Below are 23,557 nucleotides of genomic sequence, written 5' to 3' on the forward strand. Positions count from 1 at the left end.
ATATTCATTGCTCTTGGAAGGGTTATGCCAATAGCATGAAAATGACAGTGACATCAAAATTAATTTACAGATCTAATGTTACAACAATCAAACCACCAAAAGATACTTTATAGAGCTGGACAAAAATAATAAAATTAATTTAAAGGGGAAAATGCAAAATATCAAAGGCAATAATGGGGGGGAAAAGAGGAATAAAGGGAAAATACCATCTGCAGATCTCTATATAAGGCAATAACTATCAAATTATCTGGTTACAAAAAAAAAAATAGAATCATTAGAGAAGACTAGATGAGGAAAAAATAAAATATAACCAAATTCAACTCAATGTTCAATAAACCCTAAAACATAAATTACCTAGAGTTGATGGGAAAAGTTTGCAGAAACTTACATTTTATAGCTTATGCTAAAATAAATTCAAAATGGATATGTGACCTGCACATTAAGGTAAGATCATACCATAAGAAAATTAGATAAAGAACAGATCATACTACCTTTCAATCATCTCTTAATATTTCCTTTTTGTCTCATTTTTTAGTGTATTCATGCTCTTATCCCCATACAGATTGCTCCCTATTAAGAATTGTTAATCAAACTGACCAATAAAACATGCATCTTACAACAAGCCTCTTGTCAGTTTTGTTTTTGTTGTTTACAAAGCATTACTTAGAATCTGCCATAATCCTCTGTAGGTTTAATTATTTTTTTTGTATTCCAAAGTAATGTTGACTTTGGCTACCTAATCTCTGTAAACTAGTAAACTGGTTTCCAGGCTAATGTGATCTTGGGCTTCTTTTAGCCTTAGTTGTGGCAAATACTTTGATTAAATTTTTTTGTTATAGTTGTTACTAGTTTTTGGTATTAGTAGTTCAGTTCAATAGTTTATATTGAAATTGTGGGAATTTTTCACAGAACCTTTTCATTTTTTATCCTTCCATTTAAAAGATGATTTTGACTTTAGCTTTAACTAATCAAATGTATTCCGACAGCTTATTTCCAAAAAATTCTTCTGGATGAAAGTATTAATAATTTAAGTGTGAGACATCTGAATAGTGAAATCATTTACTTTCTGAAAACTGAGACCTACTATGTAACTATAAGGAAGCCATCCTTCTTTATAGTCTTTATTTTTGACAAAGTGTCAAAGTATATATTTATTTGGTTTATAGTATCATCACATTCTTTTTAGATTTTTCTCATCGTTTTTTATCTTCTACAACAGATATTGATGCATGGTGATCTATTTGCTTATGCAAAGTTTATGCTTATAAGCATAACAAAGCAAGTTGATCATTGTCCCATGAAATATTTCTTAATACCTTTTAGTGCATTCTGAAACCATCTCTGATAACTTCCTTTTTGTTTGCCTCTCTATGGTGAACTTATGAGAGATCCTGCTGCAGCTGCCTTTAATCTTTTTATCACAAGATGAATTCATTGAGATATTGATCTGGTTGAGAGAGAAAAAGACAAGTAGATATATTGTGGCCCTGTTTGCAATCCTAGAAATTTTTTCAGGTCTGCCTTGGATGTTTTTCATTTATGTGGTTTTTATAAAAGTACCTAAAATGAAAGATTATTTTGACATGAAACTTAGTGATGTTTTGTAAATATACTTGCCAGAGTTTAACTGTTGTATTGCTTGTATCTCCAGAAATGACTGCTGTACATGCAGGCAACATAAACTTCAAATGGGACCCCAAAAGTCTGGAGATAAGGACTCTGGCAGTGGAAAGACTTTTGGAGCCTCTTGTTACTCAGGTAAGAATTTACACACTTGTCTTAAAGCTTTGTAGTGTCATTTGAGAAGGTAGACTTAATTTTCATATTGAATTGTGTTTTTTGAAGACCTGCAAAATTAGAGAATGAGAAGGATCTTTATAAATCATGTAAGCCAACTTATTTTTGTAGACGAGGAAACAGAAGCCCTGTAGCTCCAGGTAGTAGTAGGACTAGGATAAGCAACCTGGTCTTTTGATTCATACTCCATTGTTATTTCAGTATTTGGCCTTCAATATGAATAGATTGATGGTTAACTATTATAAGTGGTAATAGAAATTGACAAGTCTTAGAAGTGGTATTCTTATGCCATTTATAGAAATGCTTTTATGATAGAAATTCACTATCTCTAAGATGCTAGTAAAATTTACGGTGGCGATATCTTTATTTGGTAAAAGAGAACTTGTCCATGGCTTTTCAACTGGGAAATGTCAGGACCAGGATTTAAATGCAGGGATCATGACTGAGATCAGCATTCTTTCTACCACCACACATTATGTGTCAATAAGCAGTAAATGCCAGGCACTATGCTAAGCACAAGAGAAACCAAGAAAGGCAAAAGACAGTCTCTCTCAACCCCAGGCCTAGAGCTCACATTCTAGGAGGGGAGCAATGTGAAAACTATTGTGCACAAATAAGAAGATATAAAGTGTAAATTGGAAATAGTCAAAAGAGAGAATGCACAGCAGTGAACATTAAGAAGGCCTTCTTCTTAAAGATGGGGTTTCTTCTAGTATTTGAAAGAAGCTAAGAGGTAGAAATGGAAGAGGGAAAGTATGCTAGGCATGGGGTATAGCCAGTGAATATCCCTAGAGTCTAGCAGTAGAGTATTTTCTGTGAAAAATGAGGTCAGTATCACAGAGAGGATAAAAGGAGTAGGAATTGGGGTGGAGAAATTTTTTTGTGATTATGTGTGATTATGACTTGTTATACTTTTTCTTGTTATTCTTTTTTTTTAAATTTTATTTAATAGCTTTTTATTTACAAGATATATGCATGGGTAATTTTTCAGCATTGACAATTGCAAAATCTTTTGTTCCAATTTTTTCCTTCCTTCCCCCCACCTCCTCCCCCAGATGGCAGGTTGACCAATATATGCTAAATATGTTAAAGTATAAGTTAAATACAATAGATGTATACATGTTCATATAGTTATTTTGCTGCACAAGAAGAATCGGACTTTAAAATAATGTACACTTAACCTGTGAAGGGAATCAAAAATGCAGGGACAAAAACAGAGGGATTGGAAATGCTATGTAGTGTTCACACTCATTTCCCAGAGTTTTTTGGCTGGGTATTACTGGTTCTGTTCATTATTGAACAAAGGAACTGAAAGAGCCACGCCTATCAGAATTGATCATCATATTGTATGGTTGTTGATCTCCTGATCCTACTCATTTCACTCAGCATCAGTTCATATAAGTCTCTCCAGACCTTTTTGAAATCATCTTGCTGATCATTTCTTACAGAACAATAATATTCCATAACACCACCAAGAATGATTCAGTGACATTTGACTAAGAATTAATAACTAACTAATCTTGTCTATATTATACAGAATATAGGCATAATTGGCTAGATTACATTAATATGAGATTGAATAGTTTGAGCCATTTTTCTCCTTGAATTCTATCTCATTAATATAAATTAGTATTTATATATATATATGTGTGTGTATATATATATATATATATATATATATATATATATATATGAATGTAGTAGGAATTGTGAAGGAGATTTATAGCCTATGAACCCATTTACTGAGGTACTCTGTAGTTCAGTTCTTTCTGTTTTTAACTATAACAAGTCTTTAAGCATCTTATGTAAAAGATAAAATAGCTATTCACCATGTTACACAGATGATTAGTATTCATAGATTTAAAATTTAACATTTATTATTTCTTTGGGTAGTATTGTGTGTCTTTTTAAAGGACTCTTGACTAAAAAGTTCTTACTAAAATAATTCATGTGAATAAACTATGAAAAGAAATTTTTCTTCAGAAGCAAATTTTTAAGGATTATAAACAACCCAAAATGCCTTTGAAAACTTGGCTTCATCATACCTTCATAAAGTCACATTCTGTTTTCTGGATCGTTTGCTTAATGATGCCTGGGAAAGATGATGGATCTGACCCTTAAAACTTTTCCTTGTCCTAATGTAAACTTTTAAAACCTTTCTTGGAATGTATCATTTCTGCTTCATCACACTCTGCTATGTTTTTTGCCTAAACTACCCAGTTGGCCTACTTCCTGGGGAAGCTGCAGTTTATAACCATTTATTTGAATTAGGAGCATCACTTTCCCCCCTCTCCCCCCCCTGAGGCAAGGGGTTAAGTGACTTGCCCAGGGTCACACAGCTAGGAAGTGTTAAGTGTCTGAGACCAGATTTGAATTCAGGGCTCCTGAATTCAGTCCTCCTGAATTCAGGGCTGGTGCTCTTATCCACTGCACCACCTAGCTGCCCCCAGGAGCATCACTTTTAAATAAAATTGTTTTCTTACATTTTGTCTGAGTGACTAATGCCTGCTAGAAATTAATAAATGAGATAAACTAAATCAGTTCCAATAGAACAGTAATGAACTGAACCAGCTATACCTAGCGAAAGAACTCTGGGAGATGACTATGAACTGCTACATAGAATTCCCAATCCCTCTATTTTTGTCCACCTGCATTTTATATTTCCTTCATAGGCTAATTGTACATTATCTCAAAGTCCTATTCTTTTTGTACAGCAAAACAACTGTTTGACAAGTATACATATATTGTAATTAATTTATACTTTAACATGTTTAACGTGTATTGGTCAACCTGCCATCTGGGGGCGGGGGGAAGGAAGGGAAAAGTTGGAACAAAAGGTTTGGCAATTGTCAATGCTGTAAAATTACTCATGCATATATCTGGTAAATAAAAATTGTAATTAAAAAAAAAAAAAGAAATTCGGAAATGATAATGTTTTGTGGCTAGCTTACTTGAATGTTTGTCCTTTGAGAATTTTCATTTAAAAGCCTGCAATTCTTTAAATGTAACAAACTGTTTTAGGTTACGACACTGGTAACCACCAGTAACAAGGGACCCTCCAACAAGAAAAGAGGTCGCTCTAAGAAAGCCCATGTACTGGCTGCATCAGTTGAACAAGCAACTGAGAATTTTTTGGAGAAGGGTGATAAAATTGCCAAGGAGAGTCAGTTTCTCAAGGAAGAACTTGTGGCTGCTGTCGAAGATGTTCGCAAACAAGGTGGGTGATGTTAATCTTTGGTAGGTAGAAAAATAGATTTTTTCAGAAAACTTGGTTTGCTTTGCTTTTCTAGAATAACTAGTTGAAATGCATTTGCTTGAATTTTTTTTTTTTTTTTTTTTTAAATAGAGATTTGGGTTCAGTTCTGTTTGGTGTTTGATGTAACAGATAACTGGAAATTATGGAGTATTTGGGATTTTACCTTTACCTAAACATTTATCTTGTAGAATGTTAACTGGTGTTTTGCAGGATTGATAGAATGGAGCAGCTGTCATAAAGAGTGTAGAGATTATACGAATTCATCTGCAGAGTTATGTGTTGTCATTAATATAAATGAACACTATGTTAAGATTTGACATAAATTAACTTGGGCCTTAAAAAGTAGTCCTTTGAGAGACACAGAATTTTAGAAAAACTGAAATTTTGATAGCACTAGTCCAATACTGCTTCAGAATTCTTAATTGACTCCGCTAGCAGATTTATTCATTCCATGATATTATATTAAGTATGGAAAGGAGGGATACCATAAATTTGGGAGTTATAACATGTTTTAGAAGCTGGAGTTGTAATAAGAATTTGATAGCATAATTTTGCATAAATTTTAGGAATGGTATTAGAGTCTAATATCCTAAGGTGATTAAGAGAAAAGTGTGTGCTTGTTCTAACTCACAACAAATTGTACGGCACTATCCAGAAAAGTAACCAAAAGATTACTTATGGAAAACATTTTTCTATTATTTTAACCCTTCCTTGGAATGAGAGTTCTCTTAAGTTAAAACTGATATAAAACTTAACAATTGTAAGACATTGTAAACTGATTTAATGACTTTCTAATATGCATAGTAACAAAAATACTTGTTGAGTTGGATATTTCTTTTAAACAGTCTAAGACAAATAGTTTATATCTTCTGAGCTCCATGTGGGTGTTACTCTTCATTTTGTGGCCCTCTAAATGCATTACTAAGTTGTTGTTATTGCAAAGCATTACTTACCTTGTCATTCCTGGGAGGAGGAAGGCTTGACTTACTGGGCCAGGGCCTCACCTATCATAAGTACTAAGTCCACAGGAAGAAGAACTATATACACATGGTTCTCAGAGCCTTCAGGGCTCTGGAGCTGAAGACATAATCTATGGATAAAATATCTTTAGGCAGATTCTCGTGACCCAGTACTACTGACTGATTCACATACTCAAGAGTGATGTTTATTCCCCTATTTTTTGAGAAAGAATAATCTGATACTTCAGAGGACTCTTGAATATAGGAGCTTAAGGCAAATGCTACTTTGTTATCCTATGGCTAGCAAACTTCTCTTAATCCTAGTGATTCAGGGACACTGGCTGACCTAGATAAAAACTAACTTTTTCTGTTACCTTTCTTGAGCCCCCCCCCCTCCTTCATTATGTTCTCTGGAATTCCCATTGTGTGGTTAAACTTTAATTTATCTTACACTTAATCCTTTCAACCCCAAATCCAACTATAGTTAGCAGTTTGATGATCTTGACCTTAGAATAAAGAAGAACTGAATTCACATATTGCCTCAGATACTAGCAATATGACCTTGGGTAAATTGATTAAGTCTTTTCTGCCTCAATTTCCTCATTTGTAAATTGGGGATAATAATAGCACCTATCTTCCAAGGTTATTGTCAAGATTGAATGAGAAAATATTAGAACGGTGCTTTGCAAACTTTAGAAATCTGTAGAAGTTCTACTTAGTCTATTTCCAGGCACATAATAGGTACTATTACTACCACAACCACTGCACACTGAAACCCACACACACCCAAAGTCACTATATCCTTTGGGTAACCTTTCTCTTAGTGATTCAATGATTAATTCTATGAAGATCAATCTCAAATCTACTTCTCTAGTTCTAACCTTTCTGTTGACCCAACTGCCTATTGGGCATCTTGAATTGATTATTTTTTATATTAAATATAGCCTAAATATCTCCATCCCTTATAACAAATAATTTTTTTTTTTTCCAGAGGAAAAAGAAGGGGAAAAGTCAGGAAAACTCATCAATATATTAAAAAAACAAAACAGAAAAAACCTAGAACAAAAAAAATCTGACCATACAGTATTATTTACCTGTAGACCTCCTCCCTCTGCACTGGAGTTGCAGGGAGGTATATTCTCATGTTTCCTCTTTGAGACTAGATTCTTTGTGATTGTGCAATATTAATTTTTTATTATTGTATGTATTTTTTTTTTTTTTTTTTGCTTCTGCTTCATTTTGCATCAGTTCATATAAGTCTGTGCCTTCCTTTGAATTCATTTTGTTCTTTCACTTCTTACAGCACAGTAAAATTCTGTTACATTCATGTACCATAATTTGTTTAGATATTCCTCAATTGGTAGATAGCTATAATGTTCCAAGTTCTTTTTATAGCAAAAAATGCTGCTATAAGGGCATAGAGCACAGGCCTTGGAGTCAAGAGGACTTGAATTCAAATCCAGCCTCTGACACTTCTGTAAAGCTGTATGACTAGTGATTTAGAGCATTTTTTCATACAACTCAATGGTTTTAATTTCTTCATCTGAAAATTGTTCATGTCTTATAACCATATCAATTGGGGAATGACTTATAAATTTGAGTCAGTCCTCTACATTTTAGAAATGAGGCCTTTATCAGAATTACTGATTGTAAAAATTGTTTCCCAGTTTTCTTTTTCCCTTCTAATCTTGGCTTCATTTGTGCAAAAACTTTAAGTAGAATTTTGCTTTTCTTAATGTTCTCTAATACTTTCTTTGGCCATAAATTTCTGAATCCCCCTTTCTAAAAAAGAAAGAAAGAAAAGTATTGCTATTAATATTTTGTTAAATATAAAATCTTACATTTTTATCAACTTGAACATTATTCCCTTCATGTACTTTGGCTGAAGTCATTCATTTTGAATGTTGAACACAGGCAGGTAGGTGGTACAGTAGAGCATTGGGTCTAGAGTTGGGCCTTTAGCCTCACATAATTACTAGCTCTATGACGCTGGACAAGTCATGTAACCTCTGTTTGCCTCAGTTTCCTCAACTTTTAAAATGACACCTATCTCTCAGGGTTTTTTAAGGATCAAGAGAGATAATATTTATAAATTACCTAACCTATTGATAGCAGATAATAGGCACTATATAAACACTTATTCCTTCCACTTTCCACTAGGTACAACTAGATTGTTGTTAACTACTAAGGTGGCCTCTTCATACCATAGGTGTCATGTTCAGATCTGCTCACTGAAGGATTTTGGTACCAGCCCGAATCCTGATCATGGGTGAGGAGTAAAAGGGCAGAACTCATGTGGATGGTCAAACATGGAGTCCATTTATTCCAAATTCTCTCATCTTTATATACCCTAATATCCTTACCTAACTATAGCACACTGTGCATGCACATATATACTGCACATGCAAGACCACATAAACAATTTGCTATTTTGTATAGATGTCTCTTTGCCACTTAGGTTGTCACTTCCCTGACTTCTTAGGAAGGCTGAGACATCCTTAAGGGAGATGGGGAGCCAAACCAGACACATCAGTAGATTCCCTGGCTGGAGGGTCTTATACCTCACTCAGAGTTCCCCCACTATGTGTGACCCTCTGCACATAAGGTTTTTGCTTTGTCAGTGTCCTTTTGGATTTTTGATAATTTGATAATTGAGCATGGGCTTTCTACTTTAGACCTGAGTTAATTATTAAATCCTTCTTCAGTAAGATATTGACATGATAGAGATGGCAACATTTGGGGAGTAATCATTAAATTATAGGGTGTATACTTGTGGTTTTTTTCCTAATTTTTATAGCCATCTTTTATTTTTACATTGCCTATATTTTGCCTTCATCCCTAGTCCTTCTAAGCCATCTCATGTAAGGTGATATTTTTTGATAGAAAGAAAGAATGGAATAAAATAAACTTAGTTTACTCTTTAATGGTAGAACACAATTTCTAGCGATCAGGGAAAATTTTCTGAGCAATAGAAGTTATAGTTTCTCTAAACATATTCTTCAAAAGGACAGAAAAGTTTCATGTGAACAGGAGCTATATTATTTAAGTTTCTTTCACTGCTTACATATAGTAAGTAAATAAATATTTAATGTTAGTTGAATTCAATGGAATTAGCTTTAGATATGGATGGGGGGGAGGGCAGAAATCCAGGAGTCAACTTTCACATCATGGCATAGGTGCATAGTCCTATCTGCCTGACACACAAAAATGCTATTAATCCTAAGACTCATGTCTTAGGAATAAATGGACTCCATGTGTGACCAACCACGTGAGTTCTATCATAAAGTATACATTTAGAATTAGAAGCAACCTCAGACGTTATCTAATCTAATCTCTTCATTTTATAGATGAAGATACTGAGACCCTGGAGTTTAAATGACTTGCCTAAGATAAAAAGTATGGAAAGCATCTAAGAGAAAGGCAAAGGTTTGGCCATATGGGCGTCCCACTTGGGATTCTGGGACAGTTTAGCATGGTCTTTTCTATAGCGTTAAAAAAAACTGTCCTGTTTGAGTGTGTGGATCATATGAGGGATGTCTGTCACCGTGAAGAATTGATGTTAAAATTTATTCCCTAAATTCTTTTCCCTACTCCAAATAATGTAAGTGTGAAATTTTATATTTCTCTCTTCTCAAATCCACTTGAATTCAAATAAGTAGTTGTCTTTAAGATTTCTTTGGAGTTTTTATGCTCTCCAGGTTAGTACTTTCATTCATGTCATTGACTCACTCATGGAAAATATTGTTTCCAGTCAGTCAGATTCTGAGTCCAAATGTTAAGTTCCTTTTTTTTTTTTTAAACTTACTAAGATGTGAAGAATTTGTTGATTCAATATTGTAAATCAAAACTTTAAAGTATCTTATTACTATTTTTCTGGAGAGAGATAAGATAGTTGTGAGGGGAGGTGGTACTTAGAGAATAGGTTTCTAATTTATGCCAGTTTTAATTTATTAGCAATTATAATTGAATTTACTAGTTAAAGTTGATCTAGTAACTATGAATGTGTCTTCTGATAGTATTCAAAATACCTTTAAACTTTTGAAGTATAGAATAATCTAATAGGAAATTATAATCTCTTACAATATCACAAAGTTGTAGGTGAGCTTGTTTGTTTTTATTTTTTACAAAGTTGGTGTTTGAGTAAGAATCTTAAATTCTTTTTGTTATGCAAAGCTTTTATGATGAGGTTACATAAACTGAACTATGGTAATAGACTAAAACTTTTTCATATTGACAAATCTGGGATAGGAAATTTAAAGAAACAGTAGGGCACTTGGGGAGTGGGGGAAGAAGGGTATATTGATTACATAGTGTCAGAAGTTGTTCTTGGCTCTGGAAGCATTTTTTTCCCTACTATCTGACTTGAGGATCAAGCCAGATCAAAGAGTGGAAAAGATGTGAAAATTAAGACTTGTCCACAACACAAGATTGATACTATGTGTAGTATAGGCAGCGTAAAAGCCGTGATGTTTAAAAAAAAAAAAAAAAAAAAAGCCATTTTCCTGTCCAAAATAACTGTCATAGCTTTTCAGAGTAGGGTTTGAGAGCTTGAGATTAGTTAGAATTGGGTCCAGATGTGTAGAATTCTTGGAGTAAGAGCTTTAAAAGAGAAAATAGTGAATGATCCTCTTTTAATGTCATATATAATTGTTTAAATTATGATGCTTGGATTAACAAGGTTGATTTCCCACCCTCATGAGCCTGTAAGATTTATACATTCATACACAAAAAAGGGGAGGAAATGAACCATAGAACTTTTTTATGGCATTTTTCCTACCAAACTAGAAACAAACTAGGCTAACACCTTTTATCATTGCAAACACTTTATATCAATGCATAGAAAAGGAATAACATCTAAAACTTGTTTCCTTAGTTAGGTTTCAACATTATAGCCTGATCATCTTTTGTATTACATCTAATGAGAAATAAGTTGATTTCTTCAACTTGTGTGTTTTTCCCTTGAGTTTTTTTTTTAAACTCCTTTCTTCTTTGTATGACTTTTAAACAGCTGTTTAATCTTTCTGTTTTTGTCACTCTTCTAGTCTATGTGGCACTACTCTGATTTTCCTTAAATCTATATCTGCCTTGAAGTGCTCTTTTACAATTTCCATCCTTCACCTGGAGCTCTTCCATTTCCTGATGTTTCTTACCGTTTCCTTATTCTTGGTATTTGTGTAAAAATTTTACCATTTCAAATCACAGAAAGGGTTTTTAAGCATTCTTATTCCTCCACATCTCTCCCCTACCCTCCCCCATTTTTTCTTTTTCTGGTAACTATGTTCAGAGTAGGAGAATAGGAAAAGTAAAATGTAAATTCCAAAGAATCATTAACAGGTTGTCAGTTGAATTTTTTTATGTTTTAGAGTTGTTTCTCTGACTTGAGTGGAGTAGAGGGTGTATTTTCTTTGTCTTTAAATTGTGCCAAGAATGCTATCTCTTTCCAAGTCATCAGACTGGTGTAAGCATATGTTGCTTTGCACAGCTTCATATTTTAGGGTAGGCAGATTGGAAATAGGGGAAGAAAAGGGAAATTATTAAATCCTGATGCCTTCTGACATTGTGAAATTGCTTTAAAAATTTATTCTACACATCTTCAATTCAAAAACAAATAATTGTTATTAGGGTACTAACTTCCTAAAGTTAAATGAACTAGATTACCTTGGGGATCTTAGCTGAATAGTAGTATGTCTGTCTGAATTTTCTTTCCAAGACACACACACACACACACACACACACACACACACACACACACACACACCCCACCATCCCAGTATTTGAAGATTTCCCTTGGAAACCATAATTTTAACTTTGATAAGTAGATTTTCAACCACGACATTATTAACCATTGACAGAGTTTCCACAGGTTAATTTTCTTTAAAAAGAGATTGCACATCAGAGTACATATTGTGCATGTATTTGAATGTGAAATCATTAGAGTATCTTTCTTTGGAATATGTCTGGGTAGCAGCAGGGCATCCTTGAATGAATAAGGAAAATGAGAACATGAATATATGTAGCATTCTATTTTAATTTTTACTTCCATATTGCCTGTAAACAAGAATGAACTGAAATGTCACTAGTGTCTTGGGGGTTGAGAGATAAATTGTATATGGTCTGCTGTTTATTTTCTGTATCACTCCAATTCATAAAGTCCTTTAAGAAATTATCAAAAAATTATTTTGGAGACTAGAACTGTGAGGTTATATGAGGAACTATTTTTTTAAAAAATTAGGAATTCAGTAGTTCTATGCAAATGTTTCTAAGCATTGTCTTTTCCATGTGCTGCCTTAGAAAATCTTGAATATTTTCCCTTGAAGCCCTGTTGAGTTTGTGTGTTTCATTGTGGAAAATCTACATTTACTATCATACTTCTTCACATATGTAACTGTTTTTCATGTGAGGATTTGTGATTTGTAGGTGACAAGTATCCTTTTCAGATAAGAATAAAGCAAAAACTATGGAGTAGGATGAAGATTCTTTCTACATTGTTTAAGAGACTCAAAATATAAGCTCTCAAAATTTTTAAAGATAAATATGCAGTGATGATTTCCTTACCTGAAGGGATTGATTATGTTATTCTGGGTCTGTATAATCTTATAAATACAACAAATTTATCTTTAAAAAAGACATCAAGTGTTTGAAAATACATCATTTTTCTGATAAATTCTGTAAAAAATCAGAATAAAAAAGAATACTTTCACATGGAGTGGATGTTAACTTATCTTATAATTTTTTAATAGCATTTTATTTTCCAAATATATGTAAAGCTAATTGGTGACATTTTTTTTTTGGTAAGACTTTATCTTCCAAATTTTTTCTCTGTCTTCTTACCTCACCAAGACAGCAAGTAATCTGACATAGGTTAAATATGTGCAATGTAAAGTGTTTTAAATTTTAAATCATCACTGTGAGGCAGTATGCAGAGAACAAATAGATGTCTAGATTTCAAGTTAGGATCTTGGTTCAAACTCAATTCTGTCACTCTTACCCATTTAACTTTTGTCAAGTCACTGAAGTACTGTATATTTTACTTCTGTCATTGTCAATCAATGAACAAACATAGAAAGCACCTACTACATACCACACACCATATTTATGTAAATAAATCAATGTGTGAGTAAATTATTATAAAATGAATCTATGAAGCTTTGATCATGTTTTCCTTTGGCTTTGCTCACCTCCAAAAATGGAAGTATTGGGAAGAAGTAATTTTTCAATTACTGTAATGTTATTAGAAGTAATACTTGATTTTTTGTTAAGTTGCTAAAAAAATAAGATTCTTCATGGGTGATTAGGTCCCTTCCTTCCCTTCCCCCAGTAATGGAGATTCTTTTGGTCAGTTCTGGAGTATTTAGCTAGAGCTAGGCATTACTTCAAAAACAAAAACAAAACAAAAAAACCAACCTTTCAAGAATCAGGAATTCTAGAAAAGCAAAATTAGGTTTTGAACATTCAAATGTTAGAAATCTACTAAGGGAGTAAAAAGGTGCTCAGCTCTTGGGCCTCAGATATTTTGCAACAGGCTTATGATGTGTGGGGTGCTCTATACTTTCCCTGTCTTAACACATCTTTAGTCATTTTCCAAAGTTGCTTGATGTTGGGAAATAGAGAAGAAAGATTTGATCGAGGAGTTTATTTTGAATACTGAAAGTTAACACCTCTCTTATGTATTGATAATCTTAGCTTTTTTCATCTTACACATTTCCCCCTTCCTGATAATGTACAGTGTCATACCCTGTAGTAAATAAGTCAGCTTCCAATTTTAGGTTTGGGGTTTAGAACTTCATCTTTCAATGCATCGTGACAATTTCTGCCTGAGGTTTAGAGATTGTATGAATTACTCAGGGACCAGACCAAGATCTATGTCCAACATTGCTGGATGATAGTATCATTTAATCTCTTCATGGCTTTGTGATAATGGGAACCTCATTTGCTTGTCTGTGTTATAGGCAGTTTTCTAATTCTGTCTAATATTCAAAGAAGAATTTTACCTGCTTTGGTAGAGGAGAGTTTACTTATCTGGGAATTTCTTATCCCAATGAATTCACCAGTTTACTCCCTGTCATAACAGCTGGTAAGTGATTTAAGTCTAGAATTTCAAGTTAAGTTAGCAAATACATTCATTTTTTGCCGATTGTATGCCAGATTCAGTACTAACTGCTGGAGCCTGGGCCATCTGATTGAAAATGTTGTTTTATGACACCATTTCCCCCACATCTGTTTCATTGTGGCCCATTCACTAGTTCTTATCTTCTGTTGCTTTCTAAGTTTCAAAATTTATTTTGTTTTCAGAATTTCTTTTGAACCCCTTCCTTGTAGGGTCCCCATTTTGCAGCTTATCTTGGCTTTCCTATCCCCTTTCAACTGGAAGTTGAAACTGAACCTGAAACTAAAAGATGTTTATTTTGTCCTTCTTGAACACTGAATACAGTTTACAGCTCTTGCCACTCTTGAAACCTTGATAGTTTAAGCAAGAACCTCTGGTCTTAGTCTTGTGGAACTGTCATGTTGACACACAGTTCTTATTTCCTAGCTTCCAAAAACTTTTACCTGATGGATATCTTAATTTCTTCAGCACATTAAATAAATCCAGTAAAGGACTGCTATGTATAGTATGAAAGGTAGTATAATGTCGTGGATAGAAAGCTGGCCTTGATTCAGGTCTTGCCCCTGACAAAACAGCTTTGATTCTGGGACAGATCAAGACACTTAACCTCTCAGTACGGTTCAGAAAATCTCTTAAGAGTATAGGTTGCAAAGCTTTTACCAGCCCACATTGGAAAGGGAATTTCATCACCTGAAGTTGCCTATACTAATTATAACAGACTCAGTTTAAAAATAACTGTATGTAAAATGTATGAAAGGCACTATGCTAGTTAAATACTTTTTAGGATAGTTTTTAAAATTCCAAATTTGGATAATTTCTTTTTGAATTCCCAATGTCAAAGTTTTAAAAAACAACCCAAAGACATTGAGTTTTTGATTGTTCCTTCTTTATGGACTCACTTAAGTCTGTTTTATACAAACTTTGTATATAAGCAGTTTGAAAAGGCACTTAAGAGTCTCATTTTAGAGAATTATTTTAATTTCCTCAAAAAATTTTTACAACTTTTGTTTTTACCACACTTAAGTTTCTGAATATGTCCCCTGCCCCCTTTCACATTCAGTGATCTATTTCTTGTAATAAAAGAAAGGTGGGAGAGGCGAGCATCTTGGCAAAATTAACTAACATATCACCTGAGTTTGACAGTATACAGTGGTCTATATCCATTGTTCCTGATCTCAGAAAAGAAAATAGGGAGACAGAGTTTTCTTATCTTTGGGGGTTCAACTTGGCCATTATAATTTGAGAATAATAGGAGTTTTTTTTCCCATTAATATTACAGAATTCAATGCTTTTTGTCTGCTTGCTTCTGTTTGGCATCAGTTCATATGTTTCCCCATGTTTATTTGAACTCTTCAAATTCATCTTTCCTGTAATATTCTATTTCATTCACATATCATCAAATTATCTCTATGTGGTAATGATATGATAAATTTTTTTTTTTTTAGAAGTTTGGGGTTGGATTTATTTATTTTTAAAATTTTATAATTATTTTTTTTTATAGTATATATGCATGAGTAATTTTTTTAAATAACATTATCCCTTGTATTCATTTTTTCAAATTTTCCCCTCCATCCCTCTACTCCCTCCCCTAGATGACAGGTAATCCCCCCATACATTTTACATGTGTTACAGTATAACCTAGATACAATATACGTGTGTAAATCCAATTTTCTTGTTGCACGTTAAGTATTAGATTCCGAAGGTATAAGTAACCTGGGTAAATAGACAGTAGTGCTAACAATTTACATTCACTTCCCAGTGTTCCTTCTCTGGGTGTAGTTGTTTCTGTCCATCATTGATCAACTGGAAGTGAGTTGGATCTTCTTTATGTTGAAGATATCCACTTTCATCAGAATACATCTTCATATAGTATTGTTGTTGAAGTGTACAGCAATCTTCTGGTTCTGTTCATTTCACTCAGCATCAGTTCATGTAAGTCTTTCCAAACCTTTCTGAATTCATCCTGATGGTAATTTCTTACAGAGCAATAATATTCCATAACCTTCACATGATATGGATATGATAATTTACTTAGGAAATTCCAAAGAATCATCAGAGAAACTAATTAAAACAAGTAATAGTTCCATTCATACTTGTATCTCAAAACCATCTTTTTTCTTGGATTATAGAAATATTAGGTTTTGATATTTTGAGAAGATATCTTACAGTTTTAGTATATACTTTTCTTTGAAACTTTGTGATACAAATACAACATAAAAGAGAAGTATTTTTAAAAACATTTCTAATTTTTACAATTAAGAAAGAAATCTTTCATTTTCATGATGGTAGGCTGGATTATATTATTAACAAGAGATTTGTTAAAATGGGATTGAAAGCAGTGAAATCATTTTCATTGTTTATATAATTTTGGATAGGAAACTTTGTTTCTACCACATATTAATGAATCACATTGGTGTTTTAGGAAAATGTGATAAAATTTACTTGTTTAAGACTGGACAACTGAAGGTTGTAGAGAACTATTTTCTCTCTCTTCCCTTGTCCCACTGAGAGGGGAAACGGGGGTGGGGGGGTGGGGGAACCTTTAAAAGAAAACATATATAGTCAAGGAAAAAAATTTCCCATGATGGCTCTGTCCAAAAAAACTATTTCTCATTCTGCATCTTGAGTCCTTTTCCCCCTTGTTGGGTGATAGATAGCATTCTTCATCATTGGTCATTTTATTGATCAGAGTTGTTTATTTTGACTGTGTGTTTGTTACTGCATAACTTTTCAGAGTGGTTTTGAAAAGCTTGGATTCCAGGTCCGTCAAACGTATCTGCCATCTAATCATTCATCATAACTAAATAGTTAGGAATAAGGTATACATGATTGAGATATTATAGTAACAACTTTTGGATGTGTTATGGGGGAAACTTAGTTTCTAAGAATTTTACAGACTGAGTAAGAATTTAGGGTATGAAGAACTGTCAGAGCCTTTTGGTTTTGTATGCAACCTCTCCTCTTTGCCCCTCTCCAAGATATAAATATAAGGCATGAAGCAAATATTGCAGAAAATTTGTGTTGCTTTTTATGTCAGGGGCAAGATTTGACTTAAGGCTAGCTTTCTATCTAGTACATTATACCACCTCTCATACTATAGATAGTAGGCCCTTACTGGATTTATTTAATGTGCTGAAAAAAATTGTTTAAAATATCCATCTGATTTTAAGTTTTTGGAGGCTAGGAATTAAGAACTGTCTGTTAACATGACAGCTCCACAAGACCAAGACCTGAAATTCTTGTTTAAGTTATAAGGTTTCAAGAGTGGGAAGAGCTATAAAAAGAGTCTGAAATACTCTTTTCTGTGAAAAGCAATAATGAGCTTAGTTGAGCATTTATGCATTGTTTATAGTTTCCATACTTCTTTATTTTGTCTAATCCCTTTCCTTAATCCTTTATGAAACATCAAGTGGCTCAGTCATTGGTATGAAATAGTGTGGGAATGTGAGCAGGACTTTAAGAAGGAATAGACTACAAGGAATAAGTATTCACTACAATCACTATGTAAAAGGTTAATCTCTTATTAAAATGGGGAAAACTTTATTTTCTTTTCTTGTTCTTCCGACATTGTTTCTTTAGTGCTTTAGTTCTTCTGTAATGTGGTTTAAAAAAAAAAAAAGTTTGAGTGTGGGATTTCAGATGATGGCTCAGAAGGAAGGTATTTTGTTTATTTGTTTATTTTTTTGCTTTAGTGGAATGAGTACTTGTTTGGAAGCCAAGAGGACCTGGGGTAAAATCTTGGCTCTGCCAATTATTGCTTGGGTTGGGTGGGTTAGTTTCTGTTCTGTTTTCTTCCTTCTAAAAGGAGGGTGTTGAACTTAATAACTCTAGAGGTCCCTTTCAAGTAGAATGATATGATCTGATTAGAATAATAGACTCAAATCTCTCTCTCTTCTCCCCCCCCCCCCTGGGGTTATGTGACTTGCCCAGGGTCACACAGCTAGGAAGTACTAAGTGTCTGAGATCACATTTGAACTCTGGTCCTCCTGAATTCAAGGCTGGTGCTCTAATCACTGCGCCACCTAGCTGCCCCAACTCAAGTCTCCAGATTGATTTTTGTCCCCAAATTAGTACTGGTTTCTTTTTTTCTTTCTTTTCTTTTCTTTTCTTTTCTTTTCTTTTTTTTTTTTGCTGAGGCAATTGGAGTTAAGTGACTTGCCCAGGGTCACACAGGTAGAAGTATTAAGTGTCTGAAGCCAGATTTGAACTCAAATCCTCCTGACTTCAGAGCTGGTGCTCTATCCACTGCGCCATCTAGCTGTAGATTGATTTTTGTCCCCAAATTAACTGGTTTCATTTCTTTTTTAATCCTTTTAGATTTTTCTCTTTTGTAGGTTACTGTGTATGATTTCATCTCTCTGCCCCACCCCCCATTCCCTCTCCAGAGAATAGTATCATGGTTAACTCAAGTTTGCAATGCCAAAGTTAACCCTAGCTTTTTCTTCCTATTAACTTAATTTTTCTTTCTAGTTAGTTGTTGAGTTTTGTTAATAACCTCTTTTTTTTTTTGGTTCTTACCATCTCACTTCCCTGCTTCTGATACTTTTATCCTCCCCAGAGTCTTTTCTATGTCTCTGCAAATAATAAAAACCTTTTTTAAACACAGACCTAAGTCAGCCCCCTAATCAAAAATCTTGAGTGTCTTTTCTAGGAGTAATTAGTGTCTTCCCAGCCTGGCTTATTTTAAAGCCTTTACAATTTGGTTTCTGGCTATTATTCTAGCCCTTTTTCATTTTACTTCTCCTTATATGTTTTATGTTCTAGCTAAACTGGACTCTCCCTGTGCCTAAAATTCAATGTACCTTTGCACAGGCTTTCCCTGTGAGAAACATTTTCTCTCTCCTCTTTCCTTTGTTTTAAGACTTACCTTAGCTGCTACCTCATAAAGGAAGCTTTTCTTGATTGTTATCTCCTTTCTGAAATTATTTTGTGGGTTGTTCTTTTTGTGTATGTTTATACATGTTGGTTTGCCCCTTTCCCAATGGAGAATGTAAATTATATAAGGATAAGGCCTGGACCATTTCCTTTTTGTTCCATTCCCTTTTGTCCCATCTTGAATTGAATTAAATTAGGTCCCAGAGAGGTGAGAAGATTTAGCTAAGGTTTTACAGCTAGTAGCTGGAATTCAGCATAGGTCCTCTGCTCCAAATCCAATCATTCCTGTTCCCATTTAGGCTTATTTCTTAACCATTAAACTTCCTTTGAGGAGAATTGATTGATTTGAAGCTATTAAAATAGGTTTTTTTAATCTTTTCTTTTTGTTTTTATTCTGAACTTAAGAAATAAAATGAATATTTCTGTAACATAGTAGAATAGAAAAAGATAATTATACATGAAGCTACAAGTGTATTATATACAACTTGCTGTTTTAAAAAATATATATAATAAAGATATTGTGTAACTTTTTTCCTTTTTGCTTTTCCTTCATCTTTCACCTCCCCAGCTACCATTTGATATAAATTCATATATGTAAAAAAATCACTCTATACATAACTTTATTAGTTCTTTTTCTGGATGCAGATAGTGTTTTCATTTGTATGTCTTTTGTAGTTAATTTGGATATTTATGATAGTGTTTTCACCATCCCTCGTGCTACTCAGGATGCCAAGCATACAGTGATATGGACGTGTTCAAATTGACCTTTATCCCAACCCTCATGAGTCATATTAAGTTGTGAATGAAGGAATGATTAAATGAAATTTTTATGAAATTGTTACTTTTGCCCTACAAAGGGAGTAGAATCCTTAGTGAAAGATATCCGGTTCTTTTGATAAAACTAAAACATTTTTGTACTTAAAAATACTGGGATGGATTTTGTTCTAATTGGAAAGCTTTTGTTAGCTACAAAGTAATTTTGTCCTAGCAAGTAATAGTCCTACAGAAAATTAATGTGAACCCAAATTTTGCTTTGTATGGATATTGTATAGCTGAACTTGATAAGCCACATCAAAGTTTTATTTTGTTTAGCTCTGAACTAGTCTGGTTCAGGACTCTTCCTTAAATTTGTGTTTTGGGGAAGTTGAAAACTTGAATCTTAGGGCTTCATTTGGAGTGAGCCAGACAGGGAAAGGAAGAGAAGGGGTAGTAAAATCATGATTTTTTTTTTTTTTCCTAAGTATATGATATATGTGGTCAACCATCTAAATATTGTAATATTCATTTTTTCAGCAAGCATTCACTAAGAACTTGCTTTGTGCTAGGTTTAGGAGGGTTGCATGCAAAAACAAAACAGTTCTTTACTATACTGGGGAGAAGGGGAGGGGGAAGAAAAGGTGAGGAGGTGACTGGGAGAGGACAGTATGTGGGGAAAGTCCTTTGTGGGCTCAGGGGATTAGTAAAGACTAAATAGCCATGCTTCTGTTTCCCAACTTTGTGATATTTTGGGGTAACTTTGTGAACTCAGGAGATTACTTCTTTAACAACAGATAGTTTGTCCCCTAAGTTGAAAAAAGCCCTGGATTATTAATCAGAAGACCCTACATTCAGTTCCCATCTTTGTGATTTGTACAAATCCTTTGGCTTGCTCAAAACCCTCCTGGGCCTTCATTTTTTCTCTTCTGTAAAAAAAGATGGTTGGACTAGATGATCACAATGTCCCTTCCAGTACTAAATTAGATGTCAGTTTTGTTAGTAAAAAAAGACTTGCCATAATATGCCAACTAAGTAGGTAGGTAGGTAGGTAGGTAGGTAGGTAGGTAAGTAGATAGAGTCAGCAGTTATGAATTGTGAATTGTAGAGGCCAGAAAACTCTAAAATCTGTTTTCATATATCATGCTAACTTCTTGTGGAACATTTTTATTTACAGTTGAAATTTTTTAACAGTTTTATTAGCATCCAGATCTATTCCACTGAAATGTTTACTTTTTTGACTCTTATAATAGGTGATTTGATGAAGAGTGCCTCTGGAGAATTTGCAGATGACCCCTGTTCTTCAGTGAAACGTGGCAACATGGTGCGAGCTGCCCGCTCTTTGCTCTCAGCTGTTACCCGGTTGCTTATTTTGGCAGACATGGCAGATGTTTACAAATTACTTGTTCAATTGAAAGTTGTAAGTACAATAGAACTTTTTGTGGTATGATATGTCACTTATGATTTTTCTGCTTTGGTATTTAACTTTGGTATTTAGTAACACAGTTAACTCAGTGTTATAATTAAATGAAATGGCCAAAATAATAATTGAAGTTCATTTTCTTTGGCAAGTAGAATTTCAACACATCTTAGGTCCTGGAATTGAAAAAAGCTCAAATTATTCACATTTCATGCGTTTGGGTAGAGGAAATAAAGCGTCTTCTTTGGGAAAAACCTAAAGCTTATATAGTCTTGCACATAGCAATGCTTTGTAAATATTGGACTATTACAGCAAAAACCTTGAGTAGGCTTTGGATAGCTTTTCAAAGCACTCCAAAAATTGTAAGATACTAAATTATTTACCTGCTAACTGAGCTATTTGCTATATTTTGCAGGTGGAAGATGGTATCTTGAAACTTAGAAATGCAGGCACAGAGCAAGATTTAGGAATACAGTATAAAGCCCTAAAACCCGAAGTGGATAAGTTGAACATCATGGCAGCCAAAAAGGCAACAGGTAAAATGATTATGTGTGTGTATTGAAAATTATTTTATGTTATTAACTAGTAGGAGACAACAACTTTGCCTATGCTCAGTTTTCTTTTTCTTTTTTTTGCTGAGTCAGTTGGAATTAAGTGACTTGTCCAGGATCACATAGCTAGGAAGTGTTAAGTGTCTGAGACCAGATTTGAATTCAGATCCTCCTGACTTTAGGGCTGGTTCTCTATTCACTGAGCCACTTATCTATTTATGCTTAGTTTTCTAAAGGTGTCATGACTAGTAAGCATATTTAATAAAGAAATTTTCAGTACTAAGCTAGAAATAATGAAGCTGTAGTTAAGTCTAATTAATTTTAACTACTTTATATACTATCATTTATTTTTGCCAATTTTAGACAGAATGTAAGTAGAGATGGACAATAGGAATTGGAGGCATACTCAATTAGTCATTCATCTGAATAGATATTGGGTTTTGATTAAATTGGTCATAGTGGGATGACATCACCAAAAAAATTGCTTCTTTCTGAGAGAAGGAAAGATCACTTTTAAAGTACATTTGTTGTCAATAAATCACTTGGAATGCACTATAAGCAGACTTTTTGATTAACTGCAGAGCATGAGCATATATTTCTCTTTCTCAAATCAGGCTTTATAGCTTTTAAAGTTTTGTTTCTTTTTTCCCCCCCATGGCCTTTACTATCATATGTTAGGCATTTGATATTTGTGTCCTATGGGTTAGGTATTCATAGTGCTCCCAATACATATGAATTCTAGCCAGTTCCTGAATTTTGAATTGAATTATTGAATCATTGAATTTTTCTATTGTTTGATTGAAGAAAAACAAATAGAATGTTACTGCATTTTTATGAAATTGCACAATATATAAATCACTTCAGGAGAAAATGGAAATGGCCAAATAGCTTATGTAATTTGAGAACTTAAGTATAAAGTATTATACCTTGCACCAGGAAAAAACTTCTATATTTCCTATAACAGAAAACAAGATGGCAAACTTCCCAGAAAGTTCTTTAATAGTATAAATGTTTAAAAAACATGCACAATACATTCAGTTACCCAAGGTCCAGCCATAGCCTTTTATAATGGTCTTTGACTTGAAATTATTACCAAATTCTATAAATCTATTATTATTTACAAAACCATAGCATACTGTTAAGTATTTAAGACATAAATTTTGCTGTAGAGTACTTGAAGTGCTTTAAGCTATTAGATGAAAGTTAAAATGCCAAATGAATAAGATACTTTTGAAGGAAATAGTACATACACTGAATAAACTAGGAGATCTGCATAAACTCTTGAAAGAGGAAAATAGTTTTATCTGAGGCCTTTAAGAAGAAGGATCTTAATAAGTCTTAAGAGAGTCCTCCCCTCTTTGACCTCTTTCTTTCACTATTTACATGTGTAAAGGTTTAAATTTGTTCCCTTGGATTCTCTTGGTGGATATTGACAATATGTTTGAATTCTCAAAACTCTCTCGCTCTTCTTGATGCACATGTAAATTTTTATTCTTAGTAGAGGCCACATTTGTTACAAATTTTTATTTCAATAGAAAATTGTTGAAACATATTGGACATATAAAATTGCTTGCATATATAATATATTTTTATATATATATATATGTATGTATGTGTGTGTGTGTGTGTATATATATATATATATGTATATATATATATATATACATATATATATATATATACATATATATGTATAATTTTTAAAAATTAATTTTACTCTTGTTTGCTTGTTTTTTAAGACCTAGATCATAGTTTTGCTTGTAGAGGAACTTTAGAGGACATCTTCTCCAACCCTCTATAATATAATCAATCAGTCAATAAATATTATCAAGTGCCTAG

The 23,557-nt window shown here is 33.5% G+C and overlaps 1 protein-coding gene across 2 annotated transcripts in view; it reads left to right on the forward strand.

Moving 5' to 3' along the window:
* CTNNA1 (catenin alpha 1) overlaps nucleotides 1-23,557 on the forward strand; it is a 148,087-nt gene that overhangs the window by 14,687 nt on the left and 109,843 nt on the right. Inside the window, exons 2-5 of one of the 2 annotated variants that reach the window (XM_074291461.1) lie at nucleotides 1,652-1,758; nucleotides 4,819-5,014; nucleotides 21,001-21,167; nucleotides 21,583-21,703. Coding sequence is in view for 1 of the 2 variants with exons in the window: in XM_074291464.1 (XP_074147565.1) it covers nucleotides 1,654-1,758; nucleotides 4,819-5,014; nucleotides 21,001-21,167; nucleotides 21,583-21,698 (584 nt within the window). In the remaining variant the exon portion in view is untranslated. The remainder of the gene's footprint in view (nucleotides 1-1,651; nucleotides 1,759-4,818; nucleotides 5,015-21,000; nucleotides 21,168-21,582; nucleotides 21,704-23,557) is intronic. The other variant, XM_074291464.1, reaches the window with a different exon arrangement.

The sequence above is a fragment of the Sminthopsis crassicaudata genome, chromosome 2, assembly GCF_048593235.1.
Source record: "Sminthopsis crassicaudata isolate SCR6 chromosome 2, ASM4859323v1, whole genome shotgun sequence".
In the NCBI taxonomy this organism is placed as follows: domain Eukaryota; kingdom Metazoa; phylum Chordata; class Mammalia; order Dasyuromorphia; family Dasyuridae; genus Sminthopsis; species Sminthopsis crassicaudata.